The 24729-nt window shown below is 42.7% G+C and overlaps 10 protein-coding genes across 10 annotated transcripts; 6 read left to right on the top strand and 4 right to left on the bottom strand.

Annotated features, from left to right (window-relative positions):
* Positions 1-8: 8 nt before the first annotated feature.
* On the top strand, positions 9-1639 carry K450DRAFT_260275 (uncharacterized protein). The gene is made up of 6 exons (XM_051592137.1): positions 9-253; positions 353-424; positions 491-684; positions 765-948; positions 1022-1233; positions 1300-1639. Exons 1-6 carry the CDS (start codon positions 196-198, stop codon positions 1432-1434), a joined length of 855 nt encoding a protein of 284 aa, XP_051440750.1. The 5' UTR covers positions 9-195; the 3' UTR covers positions 1435-1639.
* Positions 1640-1981: 342 nt separating this feature from the next.
* Positions 1982-3554, bottom strand: K450DRAFT_275366 (uncharacterized protein; the record flags this gene model as incomplete). The annotated part of the gene is made up of 7 exons (XM_051593164.1): positions 1982-2071; positions 2140-2249; positions 2315-2393; positions 2454-2738; positions 2810-3055; positions 3113-3239; positions 3445-3554. The coding sequence occupies 7 exons, from the start codon at positions 3552-3554 to the stop codon at positions 1982-1984; spliced, it is 1047 nt and encodes a 348-aa protein (XP_051440749.1).
* Positions 3555-4433: 879 nt separating this feature from the next.
* Positions 4434-5938, top strand: K450DRAFT_260267 (uncharacterized protein). Its single transcript, XM_051592136.1, has 6 exons — positions 4434-4688; positions 4786-4865; positions 4929-5038; positions 5133-5250; positions 5335-5551; positions 5643-5938. The coding sequence occupies exons 1-6, from the start codon at positions 4541-4543 to the stop codon at positions 5861-5863; spliced, it is 894 nt and encodes a 297-aa protein (XP_051440748.1). The 5' UTR covers positions 4434-4540; the 3' UTR covers positions 5864-5938.
* Positions 5939-6644: 706 nt separating this feature from the next.
* Positions 6645-8895, top strand: K450DRAFT_202611 (uncharacterized protein; the record flags this gene model as incomplete). Its single annotated transcript, XM_051584693.1, has 2 exons — positions 6645-7208; positions 7315-8895. 2 exons carry the CDS (start codon positions 6645-6647, stop codon positions 8893-8895), a joined length of 2145 nt encoding a protein of 714 aa, XP_051440747.1.
* A 216-nt stretch (positions 8896-9111) lies between these two features.
* K450DRAFT_260253 (uncharacterized protein) lies at positions 9112-10586 on the bottom strand. Its single transcript, XM_051592135.1, has 6 exons — positions 10299-10586; positions 10187-10225; positions 9991-10093; positions 9765-9909; positions 9551-9700; positions 9112-9490 (listed from the first exon to the last, which is right to left on the bottom strand). Exons 1-6 carry the CDS (start codon positions 10357-10359, stop codon positions 9329-9331), a joined length of 660 nt encoding a protein of 219 aa, XP_051440746.1. The 5' UTR covers positions 10360-10586; the 3' UTR covers positions 9112-9328.
* A 371-nt stretch (positions 10587-10957) lies between these two features.
* K450DRAFT_260242 (uncharacterized protein) lies at positions 10958-13851 on the top strand. Its single transcript, XM_051592134.1, has 14 exons — positions 10958-11127; positions 11196-11261; positions 11329-11426; positions 11523-11561; positions 11623-11762; positions 11828-11918; positions 11976-12088; positions 12169-12329; positions 12401-12492; positions 12622-12672; positions 12732-12851; positions 12935-13065; positions 13139-13505; positions 13681-13851. The coding sequence occupies exons 1-14, from the start codon at positions 11095-11097 to the stop codon at positions 13682-13684; spliced, it is 1506 nt and encodes a 501-aa protein (XP_051440745.1). The 5' UTR covers positions 10958-11094; the 3' UTR covers positions 13685-13851.
* A 1771-nt stretch (positions 13852-15622) lies between these two features.
* On the top strand, positions 15623-18077 carry K450DRAFT_260234 (uncharacterized protein). The gene is made up of 5 exons (XM_051592133.1): positions 15623-15668; positions 15776-17091; positions 17173-17467; positions 17537-17704; positions 17766-18077. The coding sequence occupies exons 2-5, from the start codon at positions 15934-15936 to the stop codon at positions 17912-17914; spliced, it is 1770 nt and encodes a 589-aa protein (XP_051440744.1). The 5' UTR covers positions 15623-15668; positions 15776-15933; the 3' UTR covers positions 17915-18077.
* A 162-nt stretch (positions 18078-18239) lies between these two features.
* Positions 18240-18482, bottom strand: K450DRAFT_180381 (uncharacterized protein; the record flags this gene model as incomplete). The annotated part of the gene is made up of 1 exon (XM_051584340.1): positions 18240-18482. One exon carries the CDS (start codon positions 18480-18482, stop codon positions 18240-18242), a length of 243 nt encoding a protein of 80 aa, XP_051440743.1.
* A 105-nt stretch (positions 18483-18587) lies between these two features.
* K450DRAFT_260227 (uncharacterized protein) lies at positions 18588-20947 on the bottom strand. The gene is made up of 4 exons (XM_051592132.1): positions 19970-20947; positions 19530-19902; positions 18949-19426; positions 18588-18883 (listed from the first exon to the last, which is right to left on the bottom strand). The coding sequence occupies exons 1-4, from the start codon at positions 20608-20610 to the stop codon at positions 18765-18767; spliced, it is 1611 nt and encodes a 536-aa protein (XP_051440742.1). The 5' UTR covers positions 20611-20947; the 3' UTR covers positions 18588-18764.
* A 1928-nt stretch (positions 20948-22875) lies between these two features.
* K450DRAFT_260222 (uncharacterized protein) lies at positions 22876-23777 on the top strand. The gene is made up of 3 exons (XM_051592131.1): positions 22876-23091; positions 23159-23315; positions 23376-23777. Exons 1-3 carry the CDS (start codon positions 22910-22912, stop codon positions 23613-23615), a joined length of 579 nt encoding a protein of 192 aa, XP_051440741.1. The 5' UTR covers positions 22876-22909; the 3' UTR covers positions 23616-23777.
* Positions 23778-24729: the final 952 nt, after the last annotated feature.

Below are 24729 nucleotides of genomic sequence, written 5' to 3'. Positions count from 1 at the left end.
TGTCATACTTTCTCATAGCATACATATTTAAAAAGACTAATTGCTCAGTCTACACCATTCTTCCCGCACGTTTCCTGTCTGTAAGCCTTACGTTTCATTCAGGCCCATTTAGCCACTGCGAGCGAAAGAAAAAAAAAAAAAAAAAAAAGAGAGATACAAAAATTGTTCAGTGGAACTGCTTTGTAATTGGACATTATGGAGGGCCTTGACATTCGGCACGATTCCAACCTGTATCTACAGGAATATATATCGAGTAAGTGTATCATGACAACATACGTGGGGAGGAATCCAAACTTCACATGTTGATTGCACGATTTTCCTCATTCGTCAATATTAACATATACACTCGCAGCATTAGAGAATCTTCCGAGTGAAATTCAATACCATTGGGCTGAAATACAGAAGCGGAATGAACAGTTGGAAGGTAAATATGTGTTTTGGTTACATTGCTTTCTAAATACCGGATCCTTACATACTGCTGGTTCACCAGAACTGGAACGACACATCCACTCTCGTGACAACAACCTATCCAAGATCCATAGACAAGTCATGAACAGCACAGAAACAAAGGCTGACGCTTTGAAAAACGAGCCTATCATTATCAGAAAGATAAAACGTGATTATGATCGCATACAAGTGCTAGCGGATGAAAAAGTTCAGATCGCAGAACAAGCTTTGAAATTGGTAAGTAAAGCTATTTGTTAATTTACGTTTGGTATGTATGTAGCTCACACCTTGTTGGGTATTTGTCGTTCAATTTGAAGCTGGATAGGCACTTGCGTCGACTTGATAACGACCTCGACAAAGTGCATGACGACAACCGTAACGAAAGCCGCAACGAAAGCCGCTCACCACAATCCATGATGCCGACCAGACAAGCTTCTCCAATCAACACCACCCTCAAGCTTCCTTTGGCGGAAATGATCGGAGAGGGTTCACAGCGGAAACGTAAGCTAAAACTAATGTCGTTTATTTCTCTACTGTTTGACGACGATTTTAAACCAACTGTGTCCCACCTTAGGCCGACGTGCAAATTCGCACATTTCTTCCGGTCGTTCTACGCCGTCAATACGAACAAGATCACGAGAGACCACCCCTTCAAGAGGTCCCAGGCGGCAGCATGCACCTCCCCGACATGGCAATGACAGTGATTCCCAGGGAGAAAGCGATGAACCGTTGTACTGTATATGCCAGCAAGTCTCGTATGGTGCAATGGTTGCCTGCGATGGCGAAGTAAGATTATATTTCATAGTGCATCATTCAAACGGCCCAGGATATTTATTAACTTCTCTTACGTAGAATTGTCCACATGAATGGTTCCATTATGATTGCGTTGGTCTAACTGCTCCACCTAAGGGAGCATGGTATTGCGAACATTGCTTAGCTGAGATGCAAGAGAAGAAAGTGAAGAAGCTGAAGCGGAAGAAGGATTAGGAGCATATTACTTAGACGTTGGTAAGGTCACATACTCGACGGTCTTCTCTCTTATTAATTGGCAAACACCACCTTCTCCACTCCTCTTTGTAAATCTTTTGTAATTCATGTCTGTATGTTTCTGTACTCTGATTCTCTATTGTCGAATGACAACAGAAGCTATGTATTATAATCACACCCCTCTCAAGTTCGCATACTTATTCAGCTCAGAGCATTCTGCGCTTACTTTTCAGTTTACAATTTATTTTTGCTCTTTTTAAAAAAAAAAGAAAGAAAAGAAAAGAAAAGAAAAGAAAGTGATGTCTGTTTGTATGTAGGATCTTTTGGCTAGCGGTTACAGATGTATTTTTGTTTGGAAGGGAGTCTTAGACATCCGCACCTTTTTATGATTACAGGAAGAAGAAAAAAAAACAACTTGACCCCGGGCATGGTATAATTACTTTGTCTCATCAAATGTTCAATGCATTATCTCATCGAACAACATTTCTATCGTGGTGTACATTGTTAATTTTCAGACGTTCCGTATTGCACTCACACCTGCTATGGTTCAGTACTTACGTTTCAATTGCTCCTTTGTAAGTTGATCCTTGTATCTATCGAAATCAAAGAAGTTTTCAGGTATAGGGGGAGCACCAGGCTGTTAATGGAAATACGTTAGTACGCTTTGCTGAGTAGCGCTGAGCTAATAATTTCATATGTTCAAACCTCATCGTCTGGGTCGTGGTATGGTTCAAGATATGGGTGCTTCAGGGCTTCCTCTACCGTGATACGCTTAACCGGGTTAAATGTTAAGAGCTTTTCAAGAAGGTCAAGAGCTATGCGTAATCGTTAGTATACTACTCTCTCATAGCTGGCAGTTGCAATCGTCAGTTAAAATTACCCATAGCATTGGCATTAGGAACCAGACGTGAAAATGGAATACGTTTCTTAAATGGCAGTCCACGAATATAGTCACGAGCCTAAGAAGTTCAGGTTAGAACCAACATATAAAACATCCACTAATATCTGCAGAAACTTACTCTTCGCGACTTGATAGCGTAAAAATCGTCCATAGTAGGTGTTCCAAGTACGTCCAGGATGAGGGTCAGTTGATGGTGATAGTCACGACCGGGAAAGAGAGGCTTGCCACTCAACATCTCAGCAAGAATGCATCCAACAGACCACACGTCGATTGCTTTAGTATACTCCTTGAAGGTCAACATGATTTCTGGAGCTCGGTACCATCGTGTTGCTACATATTCAGTCATGAAACCGCTATTTTCATCGGCAGAATTGGCAGATCGAGCCAAACCCAAATCGCAAATCTATGAGAACAATGCTTTAGAACTTTTCCAACTCGACAGCTGATACCATAAGTTCGGTTTTCCTTATTTACCTTGAGATCGCAGTTTGCGTTGAGCAACAGATTGGAGGGCTTGAGATCACGATGGAGGACATTAGCAGAATGCATGGCTTTCAGGGCTCGAAGGGTTTGATATATAAAGTACTGGCAATGGTCATCGGAGAGATCTTGCGTACGAATAACTCTATGCATATCGGTTTCCATCAACTCTTGAATCAAATAGACGTCGTTGAACTCGTCGAGTGATTTTGGCCGTACAATATCGAGAATGGATATTATCTACACAAGCACATTAGATCTATGCACTTTCCGGTCCGTTGACCTGTCACCACTTACGTTTTCATGATTGAAATATCTGAGTAGCTTGATTTCTCTCAAAGTTCTCAAGCAGAACATGGCGTGTTCAAATGGTTGGATGCGTTTTATGGCGACGGTTTGACCAGTTGGCTTGTGCAAAGCCGAACTATGGTACAAAAAGGGACAATGTCAGTTACTGAACTTTGATAAACAATAGTGATTTCTTTCCTCCCATTATCACTCCTCTTTCACTCTTTCGACCGAGCCAGTAGAATCATCTATGTTACTTGTCGGAAACTTCATCATGTTGATTCTCACTTGCTCATCTACTCAAAGACCGACCTAGACACAAATAATAAAAGGCTACTTACCATACGACACCATAGGCTCCTTCACCTACTATATCTACAACTTCATATTGTTCTCCGGCATTGAAATGCTGAATACGCGAAGCTAACTCTTGCTGTCGAGAAGATGACATGACGCTTCACGGGGAAGTAGATGTTCTGCACCTCGGACCTGGATATTTTTTTGCCAGAGTTGCAATTAAATTGGCCACTTTCGCGCCCCGCCAATCATTCGCTTCCCTCGCTCTGCACAACAGGTCAGGGAACCCAATACTGGTGGGTGGTGGTTATTACGCATATTCTGCAAGCCCCGGCATACAACTCATTCTTTGTAAACTTTGAATGGCCTGATTCGCCGATACTAACCGTTACTCTTAAGCTGCAAACTCATCGTGTGTAAGTTAGTTCAAATTTCAGACGTCGTTGGACATAAAATACTGTCACTGCCATGCAGGAGTGATCCATAAATGGAAATGAACTGCTCTGCCAAATGGATGGAGAGAGAAGGTTGCAGTGCTCCGTTATAGGAGTCACGACGACTCTACAGCGAGAAGTGGATGACTCCTCAAGTGTAAGAAAATCAGAACAAATTTTTTATGGGATCGCCAAATGAAATAGAAATAGAATTTGTTAACGTAACCGCGCAGAGACGTGAAAGCTAGTGAGACCTCTTTATGCTTTTCACTCGCACGAAAGCAAACCCCATATGCTGCAGGCACATGTCATAACCACCTGGTTATCAAAGGTTTTTCATTTATTTCATAGGTAAATGGTGGTGATTATTGCACCAAGGAGTAGCTATAGGTGCACGTATTTTATATTCAATAAATAAAGCTCGATTTTGCCCTAGGAGCAAGTGTACCCATTATCAAATAGTTGACTCCAACTGGCGTAATATGCTATAAGTTGCAATGTCAACTGAACTCCCGTGCTTAAGAACTGAGCCTCAAATTATGAGACGGTGCGAGCAGTAATCTGGAGTGGTCATCACGAAATTATATAAAATAAAATAAAGCAAAGCCCTGTCTTTCTCGTTTACCTGCTGACTCAGCTGCAAGTTGTCTTCGTATATAATATTCTCGAGCCGTGCGCAACGCAAACTGAAATCACCATTCCCCAAATGAGCGTTATGAATCCTGACGACCCCGCAAGCTTTCGTCACTGCGAAGTGGACGGCTTAAACGGTATCCGTATTCACTTTGTTGATGAGAACTCTTCTAGTGACAAAGTACTGTTGTTACTACACGGTTTTCCTGAACTTTGGTTTGGTAAATATATCAATTTATTGAAACGATAATGGAGAATGAAAGTTAACATTCATTTGTATTATTATGTTGGCACTACCAAAAAAAAAAAAAAAAATAGGATGGCGAGAGCAGATCCCATTCCTAGTGTCTAAAGGATACAGAGTAATTGCACCCGATCTTCGTGGATTCGGAGGCACCGTAAGTACTGATACAGTCATCTATATATCATCTGGCATTTTGGACTCAATATACCGATTGCAGAGTTCACCGGAAGATTATCACGTCTATGGCCATAAAACTGTCTGTGACGATTTGGTAGCGCTGTTAGACTACCTGCAAATCCCAAAGGTTACGGTGGTCGCGCACGACTGGTAAGATTGATAAGAGCTAAATGGAACTATACCTGCGTAGTAAAGGAACTAATAACCTTTTTCAATTATGATGATGCTCTTGGTTTGGACATAGGGGTGGCTCCGTAGGGTGGCGTTTTGTTCAATTTTACCCCAAGCGCACACTGGCTATTGCAGTATTTTGTACACCATACTTACCTCCCAACCCAGAATACATCCCACTTGAGGACGTTGTAAAGCGTCTCCCCAATTTTCGTTACCAGATCCGTTTCGTCTCGCCTGACTGTGACAAGGAATTGGATGCTGATCCAGAACAGTTATTCATTAGGCTGTTGAGACCTTGCAATGATGCAGTCGGTCCGATATACGATGCAGACAAGGATTCCATTATACAAGGACGTCCCAAGGTAAAGCGAAATGAAATGCTAAGCGAAAGGCAATTGAAGTATTATGTCGATCAGTACAAAAAAACTGGTTTCCACGGCCCGTTGAATTGGTACCGAACTACCAAAGTCAGGTTTGAGGAGAGCAAGGGTAAAGTTCAAACTAGCTCCTAATCTTTTTCCACAAATAGAGCATCCAATGCTAACCTGTTTTCTTTGCTTTTTCTTTCGATTACGTTCAGATTTAAACCCTATCATTGAATTTCCTGCCATGATGGTCACAGCAAGCCGCGATGCGGCCCTTCCCCCGAGTATGGCAGTTGGTATGAAAAAATTTGTTCCAAAACTGGAAATGCACAACGTCGACGACGCCGGTCATTGGATACTATGGGAGAAGCCAAAGGAATGTAATGAGCTTCTAGATCGCTTTTTATATCAAATTTATAGCACATCTAAGCTCTAAAGCCAAATAGGAAATGAGTAAAGATAATGTTTTATGGACAAAGAGATTTTCTGGATGCATTTGTGTGCAGTGGATATGTTAATGGATGAGCCTTGCTATTCAAAATAGAATATCATGTAACAGAGAATAACAGTTCGCATTGCATTATCTTACAGCTCTCTGCGCATTCTGATCTGCCCTTTATCATGTGATGAGCCCGCAACACTGGTTATGCAAGGCATGGGTAAGGTGCGGTAAGGTGAAATCGAAAGGAGAGAGCAGGAACAAAGGACGTCGCCATTTGAATTTGTGAGGTAAAAAGTGAAGTCATCTTTTAGACATGACAGGTGAAACATGGACAAAACGATCGGGTTTGCGTCGATGACTGTGGTGAAGTATCTAGGTAGCAAATACGACAAGGACTTATTGATGAAGAGCCAATTAGCTGCGACTCGTGTGTGTAAACAATAAACAAAAAGCAGCCGGCTTACCCGGTCAACTTGTAGCTCACGTAACGGCTTGTGTGATACTAAAACAAGAGTTTGATCTTGACATGTTGGCACCTTGGTTGAGTACGACGGATACTCCAGTATATCCTGACTCTAAAGCAGGGGTACTTCATACATAGAAGCTCGATAGAAGGATCGAGCATGCCGAACCAGCCCAAATTTGGTTCGTAACACAGACAGTATGGTCGTTGTGGCCACTCGAGACTTTTTTTTCCTGACTGTGAGCAAAATTTCTCTCTTTACTCCTTCTCTTTTGCTAGTGAATGACCAGGTAGTGCGGCCTTTCTGAGATCATGGCTACCAATCCTCTCGATTTATTTCTTCCCGAGCAACAACTTTCTACTTCAAACGACGGAGAAAAACAACAGAACATCTTTCCAGCCTTACAACTGGACAATCCCCAACCTACCATTCCCATTCCATCTTCACAACCTCCTATCATGGGTCCCCCACCTCCAGCTAACTTCGGCTTAAGCACCGAAGATCCTAAGTTGACTGGTCTTTACTCCAGCTCAGGATTCGATATGGCTTCCATCCTTGCAAAGGTTGTATCACGCCCGAATCCTCAAATCAATATTGGTCCTATTGACATGTCGTGTTCTTTTCTTGTAACCGATGCTCGTCAATATGATTTTCCAATCGTTTATGTTTCTCCCACATTTGAGAAGCTCACTTCTTACAAAACAAATGAGATTATCGGTCGCAACTGCCGCTTCTTACAATCTCCTGATGGCCATGTATCAATGGGCTCACGCAGACGTTACACCGACAATAACGCTGTCTTTCATTTGAAAGCACACATGTTGCAAGGAAAGGAAACACAAGCTAGTTTAATCAACTATCGGAAAGGCGGACAGGTACGCTATTTCTGACTTACCTCTTAAAAATAAGGCTTTATTTTTTTCCTAAACCTTAGCTAACGCCTTCCATCTTTTTCTTTTTTTTTTTCGTCGTTTCCTCCAGCCTTTCATCAACCTTATCACAATTATACCCATCACTTGGTATGACGATGAGGTTGCTTTCTTTGTTGGGCTGCAGGTGGATCTTGTGGAGCAGCCCGACGCCATTATGGAAAAGATGAAAGACGGTACTTATCATATCAACTACCAGTCTTACAATATACCCCCTTACTTGCCTGGCGCATTTGAAGCTCCTGAAGTTGATCAGTATTTTAGAGATATCCCCACATCCACTCCTTTCCCTGCTTCTGAAGAAGTTTTTGACCTTATCGATTGTCGCGAAGATCATGACAAGGCCAAAAGCATGTGGAACCAGCTCTTGTTAGACCAATGCGATGACTTTGTCCATGTCCTCTCGCTTAAAGGTCTTTTCCTTTACTGTTCACCAGCTTCTATGAAACTCCTGGAATACGAACCTGATGAACTTGTTGGTCGTTCCTTGAGCACTATTTGCCATCCATCTGATATTATTCCTGTTATCAGAGAACTAAAGGAGGCGTCCAATGGCGAAGCTACGGTCAACCTGGTTTACCGTGTCCGTCGCAAGCATTCTGGTATCATGTGGATGGAAGCACAAGGACGAGTGCATGTTGAGCAAGGAAAGGGACGTAAATGCGTTATACTCTCTGGTCGTGAACGACCTGTCTATCATCTCATCTGGAATGATATTATGAGCGCAACTAATCTGGCCAAGGAACAGTATACATTGACGAATAGCGCAACCGAACAGCCATCTTCGCCCTCCTCAAGTTCTACGGCTTCTACTAAAGGATTGTCTCATACCGAGTTCTGGTCAAAGCTCAGTCTCGACGGTTTGATTCTTTATACAGCCACCAGCTGTCAAAAGGTGCTTGGCGTCGATCCCGATACCTTGATTGGGTCGTCACTTTATCAAGTCATTCCACGCGATCGTACCAACGAATTGTCTCTAGCATTGAAAGAAGTTAGGGAAGGCAAAACGGTCAACCTGATGCACAAAATGCAAAATAAGCGCGGCTACTATTGTATGGTGCAGTCAACCCTCTACCCTGGTGATGTTAGCAATGGAATTGGCCGTCCAAGCTTCATTGTCATGCAAACTCGTGACTTGGATCCTCAATTGTCCTCTGTATCAAGTTCGGCAACCGGATCAAGTGCATCTTCTGGTTCTCTCGCTTCCCCCACTGAAGAAGCGTCTTTAAGCCGCTCTATCCTGAGTACGCAAGATGTGCCATCCGAACCTTTTGTTGCTGATGCCAACATTTTCGAAGAATTGGAACCTGTTCGTGGTACCAGCTGGCAGTACGAACTCCATCAACTTCGTTTAACCAACCGTAAACTTAAGGATGAACTTGAGGCCCTTACTTCCACTGGAAGTAAGAAGAGCAGAGGCAAAAAGGCAGAAGAGCAGAAGATTTGTGCCCAATGCCATCGTCAAGATTCTCCCGAGTGGCGCAGAGGCCCCAATGGTCCCAAAGAACTCTGCAATGCCTGCGGTTTGCGATATAAATCCATGTATAAGAAGGCCAATCGGTTACAGGAACAGCAGCAACAGCGCGAGTTAGGCAGTAATAGTTCGATGGAATCCACTGACGCTGACCAATAATAATGTCTAAGGTTCGCCAGTATCTCCAACATATAAGCTACCACACTATCTCATCTTCTCAAATGCCTTTCGATTTCTTGTTTTTCCCACTTTCTCTATGTTTTGTGTTAGTAACAGAATCGGCAATATCCCGTTGTCTCGGTATCATAACGTTTGTTTTCGCGTTACGTAAATAAATGTCATTTTACGTTCAAAAGAACATGAACTGCACCGTCAATGATGGGTTGGTATAGCCGAATGAATTGCTAAAAGCAGTGTTGATCAAACCCTCCTGTCTCGCTCCCCTGGCTATCACGGAAAAAAAAAATTTCACTGTACACCTGTAGACGTTCCCAAAGCAGTGAAGTGAAGTAAATAATGGAAGTTTATATTGTAGGCTGAGGAGAAAGAGGGTATTCTATAGTATTGTAAATTGCAAAAGCGTCTGAACGCTTCATCCTAGGTAATGTACAATGGCCCACAATAAACCGACCGTGATGATAATACCAATAATGAAAATCCACTTGTCTTGCGCTGACCGTCGTTCAATATACCGTATAACATTTTGTGACAGACCCAACGTATTTGCAGTGTCCAAAATCCGTCTTTGCGTTTGCTACATTGGACCGATAAGCATTCCTTCTCTCAGATAACAAGCATATATTTTTTCACAAACCTTGAGTATTCCATGTTGATCTGTAAGATTTTCTAAAACATGCTGCGCTTGGCTTATAAAGTCGTCGAGGTGGCTCTCTGTGCTCTGGGCAAATCCTCGTTCACGCATGGCATGCTCTAACGGCGATGGCGTTTGATACGGGTGCTCCATCTACAAGACAAAAGCATGAGTTGCCAGTTACAATGTTCAATCAGACTACCTGAGCTTTACTCACCGGTGATTCACCACCAGATCTTGGAGGCCTTACTCCCAAGAGGTCTCGCCTATTAGCCTGGCTCAGTTTCTGTTCCTGATCCTTCTTACTATTATCGAATTGGAGACGCATGACCTGTAACTCATCGCGGAACTTTTGGACTCGACTTTACCGGCAGATCATTAGCTCCAACGCCAAATGTAGAAATTACAAAAATTGATTACAACTAGTATTTCACCGGACATACCTCATCGCGAGTTCCCTTTTGGCGGTCAAAATCTCTCTTCGAGCTTGCTTCTCAAAGTCTGCGATAGATCGATCAAGAGATCCAAATGCCGCTGTTATTTGGCCTGTGAAGGTATAATGTCATCACTATTAATTCCAATTATTCTTCTACATAGATTCCATATCGGAACATGAAGACTATTATAAGTAGGCTATACCTTGCAATCCGGTGGAGGTGTCCTCGCCAGAAAGGAATTCTGCAGGAAAGCATAGATCAAAGGTTAGATCAAATGAGAGGGGTTACTGTGGCATTTCGTCATGGTTACAGACTGTTGAGATCTCTTTGAAGTGCTTGCGTTTGCTTCAGAGAATGATTGTACAACGAATTCATAGAGGATGGCTAGTGTGGGATGAATGGAGCAAACTGGACAGTTGGGTTTTCGAAAATATAGCGTGAGGCTGGCTGGCGGAGTTGCGCTTTTCGTGCCCCTTCAATCAAGCGGTACAAGTATACACCCAAGCGTACGAAGCAAGAAGAGAGTAGGTAAGAGACACCTTACAGTCTCTACTGCATATTAAAGTCTAAGTGTATGTCATTTTCAATCACGTCACATGCTCCGTCCGAATACGTGGATGAATGGCTATGCCTGCAAAGGCAGTATGAACATGCTAGAAGGCTCACCAACATAGCCTTTTAGAAGTGCCTCCAGTATTATCGAAATGCACAAGCTTTGTTAGTTATCTAGACTAATATTAGATTCAAAAAGAAGGCTGCATATGGTAAACTAGGGTGTAGGTTCCCGATGTTAAGCTTGGTTGCATTGGGAAAACTGGTATGCCTGGAAATACATGGTAGACAAGAAGTAGCAGTAGCTGTGCATATGCAATTCGGTACCCTTTCATCTTACCAAGGCACGTCATACTTTGCTTTTCCATCAAAGAAATTGAGCCAAAACAGTATCGCTCGATTGGAAAGTTTGCAATATGCACTTATATCCAACTAATTGTTCCAAGTATCTGGGCCAAACAAGTTTTGCTGTAAAATTTTGAAAATCGTTAGTGAGTACTTTGAACTCACGCTCCTGCTGGCCACCTTCCTTCATTCATACACATACTATATTTTACTATGTGGCAGGCAGCCAGGGAACAGGACAAAAAGGTTTTTGGAATGACTCTAGCATTCTAATGAACGAGATCTCTGTTGTAACATGAGCATAATGTGTACAGATCAAAGAACTTATGGTGGACCATAGGAAACGAGCCGAGAAACGGCGCGCATATCATGAATCCAAGGTGAGACTCCAGGAAAATGTCTCTAACAGACGTGCAAATGAAATATTCAATACTTCTCATTGTATAGATAGGCGATCCCAAACAACTCCTCCGCATCGTCGGCGCTGCAGTCAAGCTGTATCCTGATGCAGAACAATTTTATCAGCATGAAAATGTGAAGAACCTGTGAGTGCATTCGTTACAGAAACTTGAGCTGCATCTTTCAATTAATACACCATATCCGTTGCAATCAAAGCATGTCTGCTAACTTTTACTTTGTAGAACTATATGGCAGGGCGACGGGTATACTCGCATCGATCGGTAAATTACAATTTCAATCGATACAGTTTGAATGACACACTATATTCATTCAGTTTCAAAGCTTTGATGGACGAGCACTACTTGACAGTGTGCCTTCAAAATCACACCCAGCCGTTACTGAGCCATGGCAAGATCGTGAAATAGCAGACGAACTGAACTTTGAACGATTTCGAGATCTCGTTGAAGTGGACCGATTAGAAGGTATAATCCGGTTACGTAGGGTTGATTCAGTTCTTTCAAGAGATCGTTATCTTAACCATTATCAGTCACGGAAAGAGAACGATTAGAAGAAATTGAAGAAGAGTGGACCAATATCTTAGCTCGACATAAGGCGCTGCTAGCCATGCTTAATCCCAAGTACGTTGAAGTGCGCATTAAAGGTACTGATAAACTGTCTCTGATGATGCTGTATAGGAAGCAAGAGAAGAAACCGCAAGGCTTCAAGTACGATTATGGTACGAACGAAGCCCAACAAGATAGAACGCAAGGAAATGTAGAAGAAGAAGAAGAGCAAGAGCTGATTAAAGATATCCTTTTGGTCATGTTGGCCACAAACAATGATGCACCTCTTTTTTTTTAACTTTAATGTCCTTGACCGCGTATGCACAGGTGGATATATTGAGCTATATTGACGAACTAACCGACGCCGACCGAAGGAAGCTAGAGGAAATGGCTCATAGATATAATATTTGCCACTATGTTCATCAGCTACGAGCAGCGCGCAAAGATCGTGACAGGCAGTTGGACCATCTGCGAAATCAACAACAGGTTAGTCAAAACATAGGAAACAAACAATGACCAAAACAACAATCAAATAACTGAAACTTCATGTTAAACAGCATCGAGGTTCAAAGCATTCTCGACAACGAGGGAATGGACACAATAAACAGAGACGCCGATATCACAGTAATTCTTCGGTCAGTCCTCCCAGGTGACGTATCCTATACCCGATTCTGTTCTGAAAAGTTGGGACCAATTCCCCAATTTTATGCTGTTAAGGCTGAGGCAGGCACTAATAATAACAAAAATTAAAATTATTTGATTCTGGGACCTCCAATAGAACATCTTACCACAGACGTAACAGCCCCACTTACGAAGCATATGGGAACAGGTAAGAACAAAAAAGCATAAAAGCCAGTCTAGCGTAACCCACGTTGACAGCCAAGCTAGTTCAGAATCGGAAGCTTCAGGCGATGATCCTCCCGCAAAAGTAGAGTCCGATGATTTTATCGTATTTGGAACTCGCGCGGATGTACAAGATCAAGCACCTGTACAAGATGCAAGCCATAGGTAAGAAATAAATTAGATACACATGCTACATTGAACAGGGATCTTCTTTGAGAGTAAGGCGATGTTGACCTGGCTTCTTGCAGGCGTTTACCGGAATCCAAGTACACGTCCACGGCAAGCAAGGCTGTGAGTCAGCGACCAGCGGCGGCTGAGAAAAAATTGAGCCCCATGGAAAAACTTAAGCTGAAAATGCGTACAGCATTCGATGATCAAAGTAGGAAATATGAAGTATATCTCATCCCCATATGGATATCATATTACTAAAATGCCCCATATCATTCCCATAGTTGAAAAAGATGAGCAAACCAAACGGAAGAAAGAGCGGGATGCGGAGATAGACAGACTTCATGCTACCGATAACAGTGATGCATTATTACGGCTTACCATGTCTAGCCAAATATCACAACAGGTTGGCCAAAATACCGATGGAAAGCCGGCCGCAACCCATGACAAAAGCCACATGCAGCTTAGTAGAGACAGGCGCCATGAAAAGAGATACCGCTCACCACCATCCCGATCTCTGAGTCCTAGAAAACATAGACATAGGTCAAGATCTAGGGACCGTGAAAGAAGAAATCGTTCGCCAGAGAGACACCGTTCACGGGGCCATAAGAGCAGGAGGCGATCACCTTCTCGATCGAGGTCTAGAGGCAGGTGAGCAGATGAACCAGTATGCCAAGCTTAAGGCCATTTTGGGAGGTTGGTGATGAATTTGGGGGGAGAACGAGACGTATGAGTGCGCGATATGGACCGAGGGCACCATGCTGCTAGGTGATACCGACCTTATTGCTTTACTGACAAATTTTTGCTTATTTTTTGTCTTCAACAGATAGATAAAAATTGTATACAGTGGCCCATAGATAATTAGATGGGTATTTGGGGGGAGAGCGAAGCAATGACATTAAGTATAGGGAGTTTTGTACTTTTGCAACGCTTTCCCAAAAAAGCACCCCTGAGCATTTGTGTACACAATAAAGCTCAAATTTGGCGATCACTTTGTATGTTAAGCGTGAAGTTGGCTTGCGTTGTTTGTTCTTTTTTTTTTCTTTTCTGGCTGGACTTATCCGTTATTTCCTTTCTTCTTCTTCTTTACTTGTTCATTTGCTGTTCATTTCGAAATGGACCTGCCATCACCACCGGCTACTCCGCGCGAGCACACAACACAAAAACTATCCAAAAAATCTACAGAATCCGCACAGACCTCTCCTCCAATTCTAGATTCCCGCTCCAACAAATTCGATCGACTCCGAGAGTCCAGCAAGTCAAACCCTATGTCACTAAAGTAAACCTGCTGTTCACAATATCACCTGATAAATCTATTGTTTAAATTCATCATGACACAAATTCTCTCTCTCATTAGAAGGAGATCAAAATCCGAAGAAAATCTTACTACATTAATGCAGAGGAATGTATTCAGGAACTCTCAAAGGAGTCTGTTGGCAGCTCAGCATAAATCGATCGTATCACGACCTTCAGTGAGACGACGGCATAGTTCTTGCGTAGAAATGAATTCGAGAGACACAATGCGCATCGCTACAATCTATGGATGGGTCACCAGCGATGTAGACTATGCCGACCCAAATAAGTCATCACCACTCATTATACTTTCCAACGTCGATAAGAACTCCAGGTAAAGTTCAGGATGGGCATTTTTGGATGATTAATCTTGGCGTTGTGAAAACGACCAACGGTCACACCGGCCCTGCATTCCCTTCTACCCATCCTCTTCCAACGTATCCATTAATTGGTATCAATTCGATTAAAAAAAATTGTCTTCATTAGGAATCGACGACGAGCTACAGCTGCCACTGATCAACTACTTTCCTCCAATACTTTTATTCATCCACTCGATAAATTTGAGGATAATAAAAAGTACACTCGACAACGAACTCAGTCGTCAGGATGGACAGAACTCTCCACGAAATCAGCGAAACCTTATCAGGAAATTACTCACGCTTCCCGCCGACGGTCGTTGTATGCCACTCGCTCAGCTACACAACCAATTCTTGCTACTACAGGAAAATTTTCAAAATTGCTCATACGACGACGGAAACTAGGCCGGATTCCTATGTCAAAGTCGTTACCTTCACTCCTGGTGTCCACTTCAACAGATGCTGGACACAACCTACCTCCACATGTGGATCATAAGTACGCGACAGAACAGGTTCCTAGTTTACCCACTGCACCTGCGGCTTTAAAAAAGTTTCAAAAGAACGCAAACGGTTCAACGGCAAATCTATCAATTCGTACCTGCAAGACTGAGAGTATCATTGATGTCCTGCTTGCAGCTGTAACTGTGCAAGACAGCGATGCGAGCGACATAAGGAATGGACGAGAAGAAGTGATGAATGAAAAGGTTGACGAAGCTTCACCTAACGTCCCTCAAGTTAGCACCTCTCCACCGGAACGACCACTTCCACCTGTTGAAAACGACCCTCGTGTGTTTGATGTGTTGGAGAAAGTCAATACCTGTGTCATTAATTATATTACACCAACACAACCTGTAGGCGGTGAGCTGGCATCATCGTCTATGGAAAGAGTTGGGAGCACGCCCACTGCTGGAGCAGTCATCAGTGCTGCCACTATTGAAAAATTGATTGAAAAACTCACCAGCGATATAGGTAAGTCATGCTCAAACTATATAGAGCGTCGAATATGGCAACTAACTTAGCCTTACGAAGATACAAATTTTCTTTTGGACTTTTTCTTGACCTACAGACAATTCATATCACCTGTTAAACTGTGTAAATGGTTGATGCTTCGCTTTCGTTGGGCAGTTATGGAAGAAACAGAAGTGCGACGAATTGTCCGTATTCGGTATGTCATTAGATTTACTTCCACCAATGTGTACATCATCAGCTAAACCCCTGTTCATAGCACATTTGTTGTCCTGAGATATTGGATGACTTATTTTTGGATTCAAGACTTCAAACCATCAAGAACACTTCGCTTCATCCTCTCTACTTTCCTATCCCAGCTTCGAGCCCATCCAGCCGTTGTGGATTCTGATCGTGACACCCGCATTATTCGCAACCTACGAAATGTTTTCAAAAAGCAACGAAAGTTGCATTTATCTGATGAAATGCAACTATCTTTATCGAGAGAATCCGCCATCAACATCCTTGACAATGATACGATCACCGAAGTGTCAGAATTTAGGCATTCTGATGGACTGCAGCCCAGGAAAGATGGCCGCAAAGATAGCGCAATTGGCATGCCTCCGTCCCATCACAAACACAGTATCTCACTGGACAATACTCGAGAGCCCAAACCTTCTCTATCCACTCCAGTGGTACCTATCTTGAAGAGATCAAGGCGAATGTCCGAAAATTCACAACGTGGTGTTAACGATTCAAATGAATGGGCAGCAAGACTGACATTCGGCTTACGTTCAGTGAAGCGAACGGTCCCAGCAATGTATCGTTCTCTCGTTGAAGGATTTGTTGGAAACAACACTTCAGATAATGCCTGTAAATGTGATAATTTTGGACAGGAGTCAAGGATATCTCAAGGCTCATCCGATGATATGATGGACTTGCGGTCATACAAAAGCAATTCTTCCAAATCAGCTACTCTGAACGCTTCCTATAGGAACAGAAGGGTTGGCAAATCAAGTAGTCATATTGAGCAGAGCTCCGGAAACGAATTGAGATTATATGCTCCACGACCACGGCCTTCGCAGTCTCTTACAGAACCTCCTCGAAATTACTCGGAATTTTCTATTGGCAGCGATATGTACCAACAACCGCACCCAAATCCCGCATGTCCTTACCATCTTTCCATCTCTTCACCCAATGTGGCATCTCCACCTAATATTTCATATGTACCATCAACACTAAGCAAAGCCAAATCATTTAGCACCGACATGGAAAGCTCTATTCATAGTGGATTCAGGATCGATATGCAGTCCAACATTACCCTACGCCATCCTCAAAAGCCCTTCATTTTACAACACCGATCGGAAGTCATAATGCAGCAATTTTGCATTATTGAAAAAGAGCTTCTTGAGCGCGTCACATGGGTGGAGATTGTAGAAATGCGGTGGAAGAAGACAAGAGCACCTGTTTCTCAACGCTCTGGCGAAGGAAATGGCTCTGCTTCGAATGTTTTGGATTGTAATATTGACGCCGTCATAGAATGGTTCAACATAACTTATATCTGGGTCATCTCGGAAATTGTCAGCATTCATTCCCTTGAAGTTCGAGTTCAAGTCATTGAAAAGTTCATACGAATAGCTTTGGTAAGTGCTATGGGAAGAAAAAGAAAAGTAAACCAACGCTGAATACTAATCCGCGCTCATTTTGACGTAAATGCGTGCTAGAAATGCTATCATCATCGCAACTACAGTACACTGTTGCAAATTCTCCTAGGTCTTCAGTCGCCGTATGTTTCACGCTTAAACAAGACATGGAATCGAGTAGACCAATATGAAAGGCAGATCTTCGAAAGGCTCAAAGATCTCCCCAATCCTGAACGAAATTGGAAACGAGTTCGCAATTGCATGACCAGTGCTGTGGAGGCTGTGGCAGAAACGCAAGCAGTGGAGGCGATCTTGAGCGATGATGGCCCAGACCAGCCAATGTTCTTGAGTCAACGGGGAAGCATCCCCTTTTTGGGTATGTTGAAGTTGGCCCTAACATGTCCCTGAACTTTATTATTCATTTCGTACATTTTACTGCTCTCAGGTCTTTATTTGGCCGATATGACGTCCAATGCTGAAATGCCAACATTCATATCCAATTCGGCTGCTAGGGCAGATAGTGCCCCCTCTACAGACAACAATGGTACGCACGACCTAGTTAATAGGTTGGCTAAGACCCCCCTTGTCAATTACAACAAGTTCCGCATCACAGGTTAGTTATCACTAGCACACTTTGCTGAATCTACCCCCGTGCTAATCAAATCTATCAATAGCATCCGTCGTTAAGCATGTCATGGCATTCCAGTTACTGGCAAAATGTTACCAGTTTGAGCGATACGATTCAGTATACGATTATCTGAAGCACATGGTGTGCATGGATAACGATGATATACGAGAAGCTAGTTTCCAATGTGAAGAATGACAGACCACGGCGTAATTTGCACAATAAAAGTCTATTTTATTGCAAACTCTCTATTTTTCATGTCGCTTGTCTATACGCATTGAGTTGCAGCACATTCGGAGTCTTATGAAGTAGTGTAGTTCAATCCCATGTTTTTGACTATGATGACATAGCGGTATCCGAGAAATGAATCACTGCAATAAGTTGAAATTGCTGCTTGTCGGAATGGATTATACGGTACTCGCGGTAGATAATGGCTCAGCCGACTGACGCCATCCTATTGAATATGTTACATATGGTACACGGGTGAGAAGAAAAAGAGGCTTTCCGGTGTTCTCCTCTACAGCTAAGCTTTTTTAGCACGCTCTGAATCTTCAAGATCCTGACTGCCAGCGTTCTGCTTATTTTTTTGATAGCAATTTCGAAACGCTTGCATTTCAGCATTGCAAAGTCGCCAGTCGCGTTTGTCTGCATAGCATATCAAGAGATTATCGTTTTCTTCCTGACAGCCTGTCTTTTGTATACGTGCATCATATGCGTCCTCTTCTTGATCTGAAATGTCTGGGTTTGCTGTGCTTTTTTCTGTCATTACGGAGAGAGATAAAAAGAGAAAATAATGGTGTGTTTAACTTCACTCCGAGCTGGCTTATCCGCCTATGGTCGTTCCACCCGATTTCAGACGATCGTTTTCTTTGAACCCTTTCTGTATTTTACCAACCTATGTGGCCCTCCTTTTCTTACAGCAAACCATTTACTTTCACTCGCAATAAGTTTTGATAGCATCATATTCAGGTACCTTCGTGAAAAAGTATGGTAAAGCGGAAAACAATAATATATGTATAAAGAAATGGTATGTTAAGCTACTAAGACTTTAAGCTCTGTCGACGACTTCCAGACGCAAGTTTGCAGGATGCAATAGACCTCCGCGTCCGAATTGAAGCTTTTCCCTGTGAGGAGAATCAGCAGGCAGCTTGAAAACATAGCGTTGTACTATAAATGTTTTGCAGTTAATATATAGAGCGCCTCCATCAATTCATTACAGCATATCCACTTACATAGCATAGTAAGGACAACACGTTGTTCGATCATAGAGAACTGTTGGCCAATGCAGGAGCGACTGCCGAAAGAGAATGGTACCCACAAGTATGGGTCAACCTTTTTACCACCATTAGCCGACTCATCGAATCGCTCAGGTCGGAACGTTTCAACATCATCTCCCCAATATTTCTTGTTGTGATGCATAGAATAGATAGAGAGAATGACTCTGGAACCCTTGGGGAGGAGGTAGCCGTTAGTGAGATGGTAGTCGTCAGCCATAACTCGACCAGGCAACTGTGCAACCGATGGGCAAAGTCTCAATGATTCCTTGATGCAGTTGTCAATGAAAGGAAGGTGCTTAATCTGTTCTGAAGTGGGAACTGTTCCATCATCACCAATGGCGGCCAAAGCCTCTTCACGAGCTCTGTCCTGATATTCAGGATGGAGAGCCAAGTAGTACAAAGTGCATGCAAGAGAATTGGCGGTGGTGTCGTGCTAAAAATGAAATTGATAAGGTTGAGTTTTGTCAATACCGGAGTACGCAATCTCATTCATGTAGCTCATGCTTTTTTAAAAAGAAAAAAAGGTATGCACTTACTCCTGCCAAAAAGAAGATGGACAAATTATCTCGAAGTTCCTGATCGGTCAATTTCGCGACAGTTCCTTCACTTTCGGCGGCTTTAATCATCATGGTCAATAGATCACTGTTTGCTGTAATGTTTTGGGATTCAATCTCTGCCTTCTTCGTTTTGATAATGTCGTACAAAAGCTCATCAAACTCCTTCAGTTTCTGATGCATTTTGTACCTCTGTCCAATTGGGAAGCGATCCAAATATGGGAACAAAAAGTATAGTCCATTCAATGCACCCTTCATCAGGTCGTTATACACAGTGACATATCGACCTTTAGGATTGCGTAGCGATTGGAAGTCAAAGCCGAAAGCTGCAAGACCAAGTGCATCCAATGTCAATCTAAAATGGAATAAAGTGGTTTAGTGCCGTGAAACCTTCACATTCAGTTTCCCCACGCAGAACATACCTTTGAAACATGGAATGGATCTCTACTGAGCCTTCGTTAGCCATATCCTTGTCCATCTGTTCGCTCATTTCATTTGCACAATGGCCGAAAAGCTTGGTATCCCAGCTTCTATGGAATGCAGGGTTGGCAACGGCTCTGTGTCTCTTCCACACATCACCGTTGGAAAAGACCAGGTTGATACCTCCAAAGAACTTTCGAACAAGGGTATACTTTGGAGACGTTTCGGTTGTATCCTTCAAAAACATGTCGTTGTTGTTGAGGAGAACACGTGAATATTCTGGAGTGGCGAGAAAGATGATGTCGTTTCCAGCCATCCTTGCACGACCTATGCCCTGATCCTCCAACAGCGCTTTTAAGTTGGCATTGTAGCGGTCGACAAAGGGATCATTTCTGAACAGACTTATCACATTCTTTCTGTTGTTCAATTTTGGAATGTTACGGAAGCCTTTGGGTCTGTTCAACTCCAACTGGTTTATCAAAACATAGTATGCAGTCAGCAAGACTGCTGCAGAGCCAAGAATGGTAGAACGATTTTCCTTGGCTGTCAACTTTTCAATGAGTTTCTCCACATTCTCATTGCCAGACAGTTTCTGGATGATAGAATCAATGTATTGTGTTGCTGACGCGGTGATGGTTGTCATGCTTGCCAGTTTGAAGTAATAAGTGACTGAGAAGAAAATAGTCGTTTAATTGCATGCTCATTTTTTAAATAATGAAAAAGTTCACGCGGAGTTTCATTGGTACCACTGCCCGCTGAGTTCCATTTTTGGAGAATATCGGTACAGATAATCGTCTTAAAATACGTCACCCCCTTATTTGCGCGCAGTTGACGGCGGGTAATGAGCAATTGGCGCTGTACCAAACAGAAAAAAAAAATGCACATGGTCAGCGCCATAGACTCCGGATAGCAACAACCCTTGGTGAAATGCATAGTTGTCCCCTTGCAAGCTTGAATCCATTTGCTGCTTGAGTCCCATACACCAGCATAACTTAAAATTCTGCAGTATAGAGTACACACCACTTGGTATTTCATGACAGTAAATTTGACTCATAAATCGAAAATACCGGACTCGACCGCTCTTCCGGCCCATAGAGCTGGCGACATCGCGGATGAATATAATTGCCCTTGATCTGGTGTGATAACAAAAAATTCCAAAACTAGATGCCTAATACTTAGCATAGTTGTATTGCGAGACCTCAAAAATAACAACTTTGTAAAGGTCATCAGCGACCAGGCGAAAATGAAGGCGACAGTGGACGAAACATGATCAAGACAGTAAAAAAATTGTACTAATGGATGCTCTTCAGGCTGGAGAACTGTTTGAGTAGCCCTCGCCTTATTTTTAAGGTGTAATGTTTATAACGAAACCAATGCAAGTTCTCGAGGTCCACCTATCTCACCTCCTGATCCCTTCTTCTGTCAGCAAATCTGATAAGAAACTAAGCACTTTTATTGTTTGCTTTCACATACAGGCATTGCGCGTTCAAATTGCCGCCTGTTGGACTATTATTTATTTTGCATACGTGGTGAGTGGTGCGTGATGCTCATAAAATTTTAGCCGATGCATGTGAATCCGTTGACGATTCATATGGAGAAGGCGACAACGACATGAGACAACTATGGCTGGAAGACGAGGTCTTTATGAATGGCCTTTGAAAGTGACCTCAGAAAAGATTTTATTTAATGAACGTCAAATCTGAGGCAAGTTCTGATTGAAGCTGAGGTCGAAAAGCTTGCCAGGGAGACACTGCGGATGAAGGGTAAATTTATTCCATGGTGTAATATCAATAGTATGCCTTTCAACCCCGGACGACGATGCCGACAGTCACACTCGAACTTCGGTATCAACCAGTGGTATGCAACTCAAGAAATAAAGTACAGGGGTAATATGAATGTGCATCACCCAATCATACCACGTATTACCGAGTCCAGGTTACATCCGGAGTACCCAACCTTGGCTATGACTTGAACGAAGTGACTTGAACGTGATGATGTGACTTGACTACTCGCACACAAAGGCTAGCATCAGTGACTTCCCATTTCCTTTTACCTTCATAGCAATGCTGCTGCCAAACGTAAGAACAGGAATTGGACCCAGTTGAGAGAGTATATAAGAGTGACGCGACATCTAGCTGATCAAGAGCGAACAAAGCACATACCAAACGACTACATTTGATATGAAAAGTACTCGTATAAGCGAATGAATCTCAGCTTTAAGAGACAATACCAGTAACTACTCTTAGAGTGGCAGTCGAGAGGACATCTTACAAACCTATGCAACTTATGAAAATGGGATACCTGCAAGTCGCTGCAAATTATAGGTTTCAAAGATGAAAGGAGAGTTAAGCGCTGTGTTTAATAGAAAATACAATGACAACATCAGATATCAGTCCCAGCGTATTGATACTCGGTTCGCTCGAAAAGATCTAATAGCAGCTCTGGCTGCCACAGATATATCAAAAGATAACGGTGCGAAAACATCAGGTCAATATTGAAGATTCTACCGTAATATAATATATTCTAATGATAGTATCTCTCTTTCGGCTTTTCGCATTCCAGGTTTTTTGGTTTTTCATATTTCATGTTCCAAATAATTCCAAATACCGATATTTTGGCGTGAGGTCGCAGACCGAGCGCTGTAAATGCTGTGGAAACATGCGACGGAGTCGATACCCGATGTGTGACTTCCTTACTGATTGTACAAGAAACGACTGGCGACGTCCCGTAGACCACTTGTGAAAAAAACGATAGATGGTTGTTCTAAAAGTTATTTACTAGTAATCTTCATCTAAGCTGAAATGAGACATGGTTGGTGACAGCAAATTTGGGGAGAAAAAAAAATCAACTGAGGGACGCAAACGAAAACAGTCAATAAGGCTCTAAACGCCTGACTGTTTGCCAACTCACTTTCTCTTGACTCTCTTCCCCTCTCTTAAACAATGGTTGCCTCTGTTCCAGTCTCTACCTTGCTTTCCTTATCCCGTTATAATTTATGGGCATATAAACAGCTCTTAGATGGGTTGAAGTCTCTGCCGGATAAAGACTATTATGGACACGCAGGTTTAGTGTTTAGATCAATCCATGGCACGTTGAACCATGTTCATGCTGCCGACGTCAATTGGTATGCATTAAATCTTCATATTATTGGTGTCATAAATTCTTTCTCACCGGTCCAACGCGGGTTTTAGGTACTGTCGATTAACCAACAAATATCCAGAAAGCTACACAGCCATGCAATCGTTATGGCGCGCCAACGATTGTTACTCCACAAAAGACTCTACAGAAAGTCCTTGGGAGAGCTTTATAAAAGATAGGTCTGAGCTTTCCGGTCAAGTTTTGAAACAGGTAAGCAACAGTTAGCATACGGAAGGCGTGCAAGGACAATGACTCATGCGTCTAAATTAGGCACAAGACTACATTGATTTCCTATCGGCTTTGGATAGTGATATTGAAATACCTCCTATGACATTCGTAACAAGCGGCGGTGTAGAATTCAAGGATCAAGATGTAGGATTGACTTTATTACACGTATTCAACCATGCTACGCACCACCGTGGACAAATCACTGCTGGAGTAACAAACCTTGGCTACCCTCCAATTGATGGCCTGGACTACGTGTACTTTCTTCGACTTTCTAAAGAGTAATCTTCTATATTAATATCATTGCTGTAATGAAGAGTATAAAATATCTTTTGAGAATTCAACGCTGGATATACAGCTGCGCCACGCTTGATTTTTGATATGATAAAGGCTTCTGCGGATGTTGACATCCGTCGACGACAATCAGATTCACATGACTAAACAGCACTACTGAGTCTCGGCTCTTTGCTTCGACTGTTCCTAAGTCTCGTTACTATGCAATGACTGATCTCCTTCATGCAAGGCATCCATGCTAAGAAGGTAAGGGCACAGGAACGCTACAATAAAGCAACAAGAAATCGCTTCCAATTTCACTACAAAATAATTACCGACGATGTCATTGGATACCAAATGTTCTGTGGTTCATCGTGCAGCAGAAAAGGAACATCCGTTGCCAGCAGCATACTGTATATCAATACGCTGACCGCTTCCACGTGAGCTGTGTGATCATTCTGCTAAATGCCAACGTAGTATCTGCTCTGCCAAGCGGCAGAGTGGAGATTGGAGGTGGTTGTTAATACCTATTTACAGGGTGGCAGAAGAAAGCTTTTTACAAGATGTATGTGTTAAGTAAAAGGCGCACAAGTGTTCATTTAAGAAATTCATCAGTAGCTCGAATATTGGCGAATGCCAGTGACCAGCTCCTCTGAGACGATCTAAACCACATGACACCTCCGCCTGCAAAGACAATCCGATCAAGTACCTGGGATTTGCACATATTAGATGCCGATACTAATGTAATAAGTAAGCATAAACTTGATCTGTCTCTAAATAGGTACCAGTTTGTGGGGTAGCTTAATCCCTTAAATCTCGCTGTACCGTTTTTGTAATCGTTTCAACAAGCAAAATGTTCAGTAGCAATATATATGAATGTTTGCCATACACATCCAAGATTGAATTATAGAAAAGGTATCGCTGGCCAATCAATAGTACAAGAACAATCGCACGCTACACTATCACAGGAGAAAGATGGCTGCTCGTTGGTCGGCTGAAGCCAATTCAGCCAGATACAGCCAACCGATTTTTTCCTTTACGGAATCAAACAGATAACACTCGTAGCACAAGCAAATGCTAAGCATTTCTTCGGAAGCAATCTGGAATATTTGGATTATATAGGAAG

The sequence above is a fragment of the Umbelopsis ramanniana genome, assembly GCF_025399195.1.
Source record: "Umbelopsis ramanniana AG unplaced genomic scaffold K450scaffold_80, whole genome shotgun sequence".
Taxonomy (NCBI): domain Eukaryota; kingdom Fungi; phylum Mucoromycota; class Umbelopsidomycetes; order Umbelopsidales; family Umbelopsidaceae; genus Umbelopsis; species Umbelopsis ramanniana.
The sequence above is the reverse complement of the archived record's forward strand: the minus strand, read 5'-3'. Positions and strand labels throughout refer to the sequence as shown.

Coding starts and splice junctions, on each gene's coding strand:
- K450DRAFT_260275 (XM_051592137.1), top strand. CDS start 196: ATGGAGGGCCTTGACATTCGGCACGATTCCAACCTGTATCTACAGGAA. Junction 254..352: donor TCTACAGGAATATATATCGA/GTAAGTGTATCA, acceptor ATACACTCGCAG/CATTAGAGAATCTTCCGAGT. Junction 1,234..1,299: donor TGGTTGCCTGCGATGGCGAA/GTAAGATTATAT, acceptor TCTCTTACGTAG/AATTGTCCACATGAATGGTT.
- K450DRAFT_260267 (XM_051592136.1), top strand. CDS start 4,541: ATGAGCGTTATGAATCCTGACGACCCCGCAAGCTTTCGTCACTGCGAA. Junction 4,866..4,928: donor TTCGTGGATTCGGAGGCACC/GTAAGTACTGAT, acceptor TACCGATTGCAG/AGTTCACCGGAAGATTATCA. Junction 5,251..5,334: donor ACATCCCACTTGAGGACGTT/GTAAAGCGTCTC, acceptor GATCCAGAACAG/TTATTCATTAGGCTGTTGAG.
- K450DRAFT_260253 (XM_051592135.1), bottom strand. CDS start 10,359: ATGAATTCGTTGTACAATCATTCTCTGAAGCAAACGCAAGCACTTCAA. Junction 10,226..10,298: donor ACTTCAAAGAGATCTCAACA/GTCTGTAACCAT, acceptor GCTTTCCTGCAG/AATTCCTTTCTGGCGAGGAC. Junction 9,701..9,764: donor GATCTGGTGGTGAATCACCG/GTGAGTAAAGCT, acceptor TTTGTCTTGTAG/ATGGAGCACCCGTATCAAAC.
- K450DRAFT_260242 (XM_051592134.1), top strand. CDS start 11,095: ATGTGGCAGGCAGCCAGGGAACAGGACAAAAAG. Junction 11,427..11,522: donor CATGAAAATGTGAAGAACCT/GTGAGTGCATTC, acceptor TTTACTTTGTAG/AACTATATGGCAGGGCGACG. Junction 12,330..12,400: donor ATCTGCGAAATCAACAACAG/GTTAGTCAAAAC, acceptor CATGTTAAACAG/CATCGAGGTTCAAAGCATTC.
- K450DRAFT_260234 (XM_051592133.1), top strand. CDS start 15,934: ATGCAACTATCTTTATCGAGAGAATCCGCCATCAACATCCTTGACAAT. Junction 17,468..17,536: donor GGGAAGCATCCCCTTTTTGG/GTATGTTGAAGT, acceptor TACTGCTCTCAG/GTCTTTATTTGGCCGATATG. Junction 17,705..17,765: donor CAACAAGTTCCGCATCACAG/GTTAGTTATCAC, acceptor ATCTATCAATAG/CATCCGTCGTTAAGCATGTC.
- K450DRAFT_260227 (XM_051592132.1), bottom strand. CDS start 20,610: ATGACAACCATCACCGCGTCAGCAACACAATACATTGATTCTATCATC. Junction 19,903..19,969: donor ATCCATTCCATGTTTCAAAG/GTATGTTCTGCG, acceptor ATTCCATTTTAG/ATTGACATTGGATGCACTTG. Junction 18,884..18,948: donor TGTTGTCCTTACTATGCTAT/GTAAGTGGATAT, acceptor AAACATTTATAG/TACAACGCTATGTTTTCAAG.
- K450DRAFT_260222 (XM_051592131.1), top strand. CDS start 22,910: ATGGTTGCCTCTGTTCCAGTCTCTACCTTGCTTTCCTTATCCCGTTAT. Junction 23,092..23,158: donor CATGCTGCCGACGTCAATTG/GTATGCATTAAA, acceptor CGCGGGTTTTAG/GTACTGTCGATTAACCAACA. Junction 23,316..23,375: donor CCGGTCAAGTTTTGAAACAG/GTAAGCAACAGT, acceptor CGTCTAAATTAG/GCACAAGACTACATTGATTT.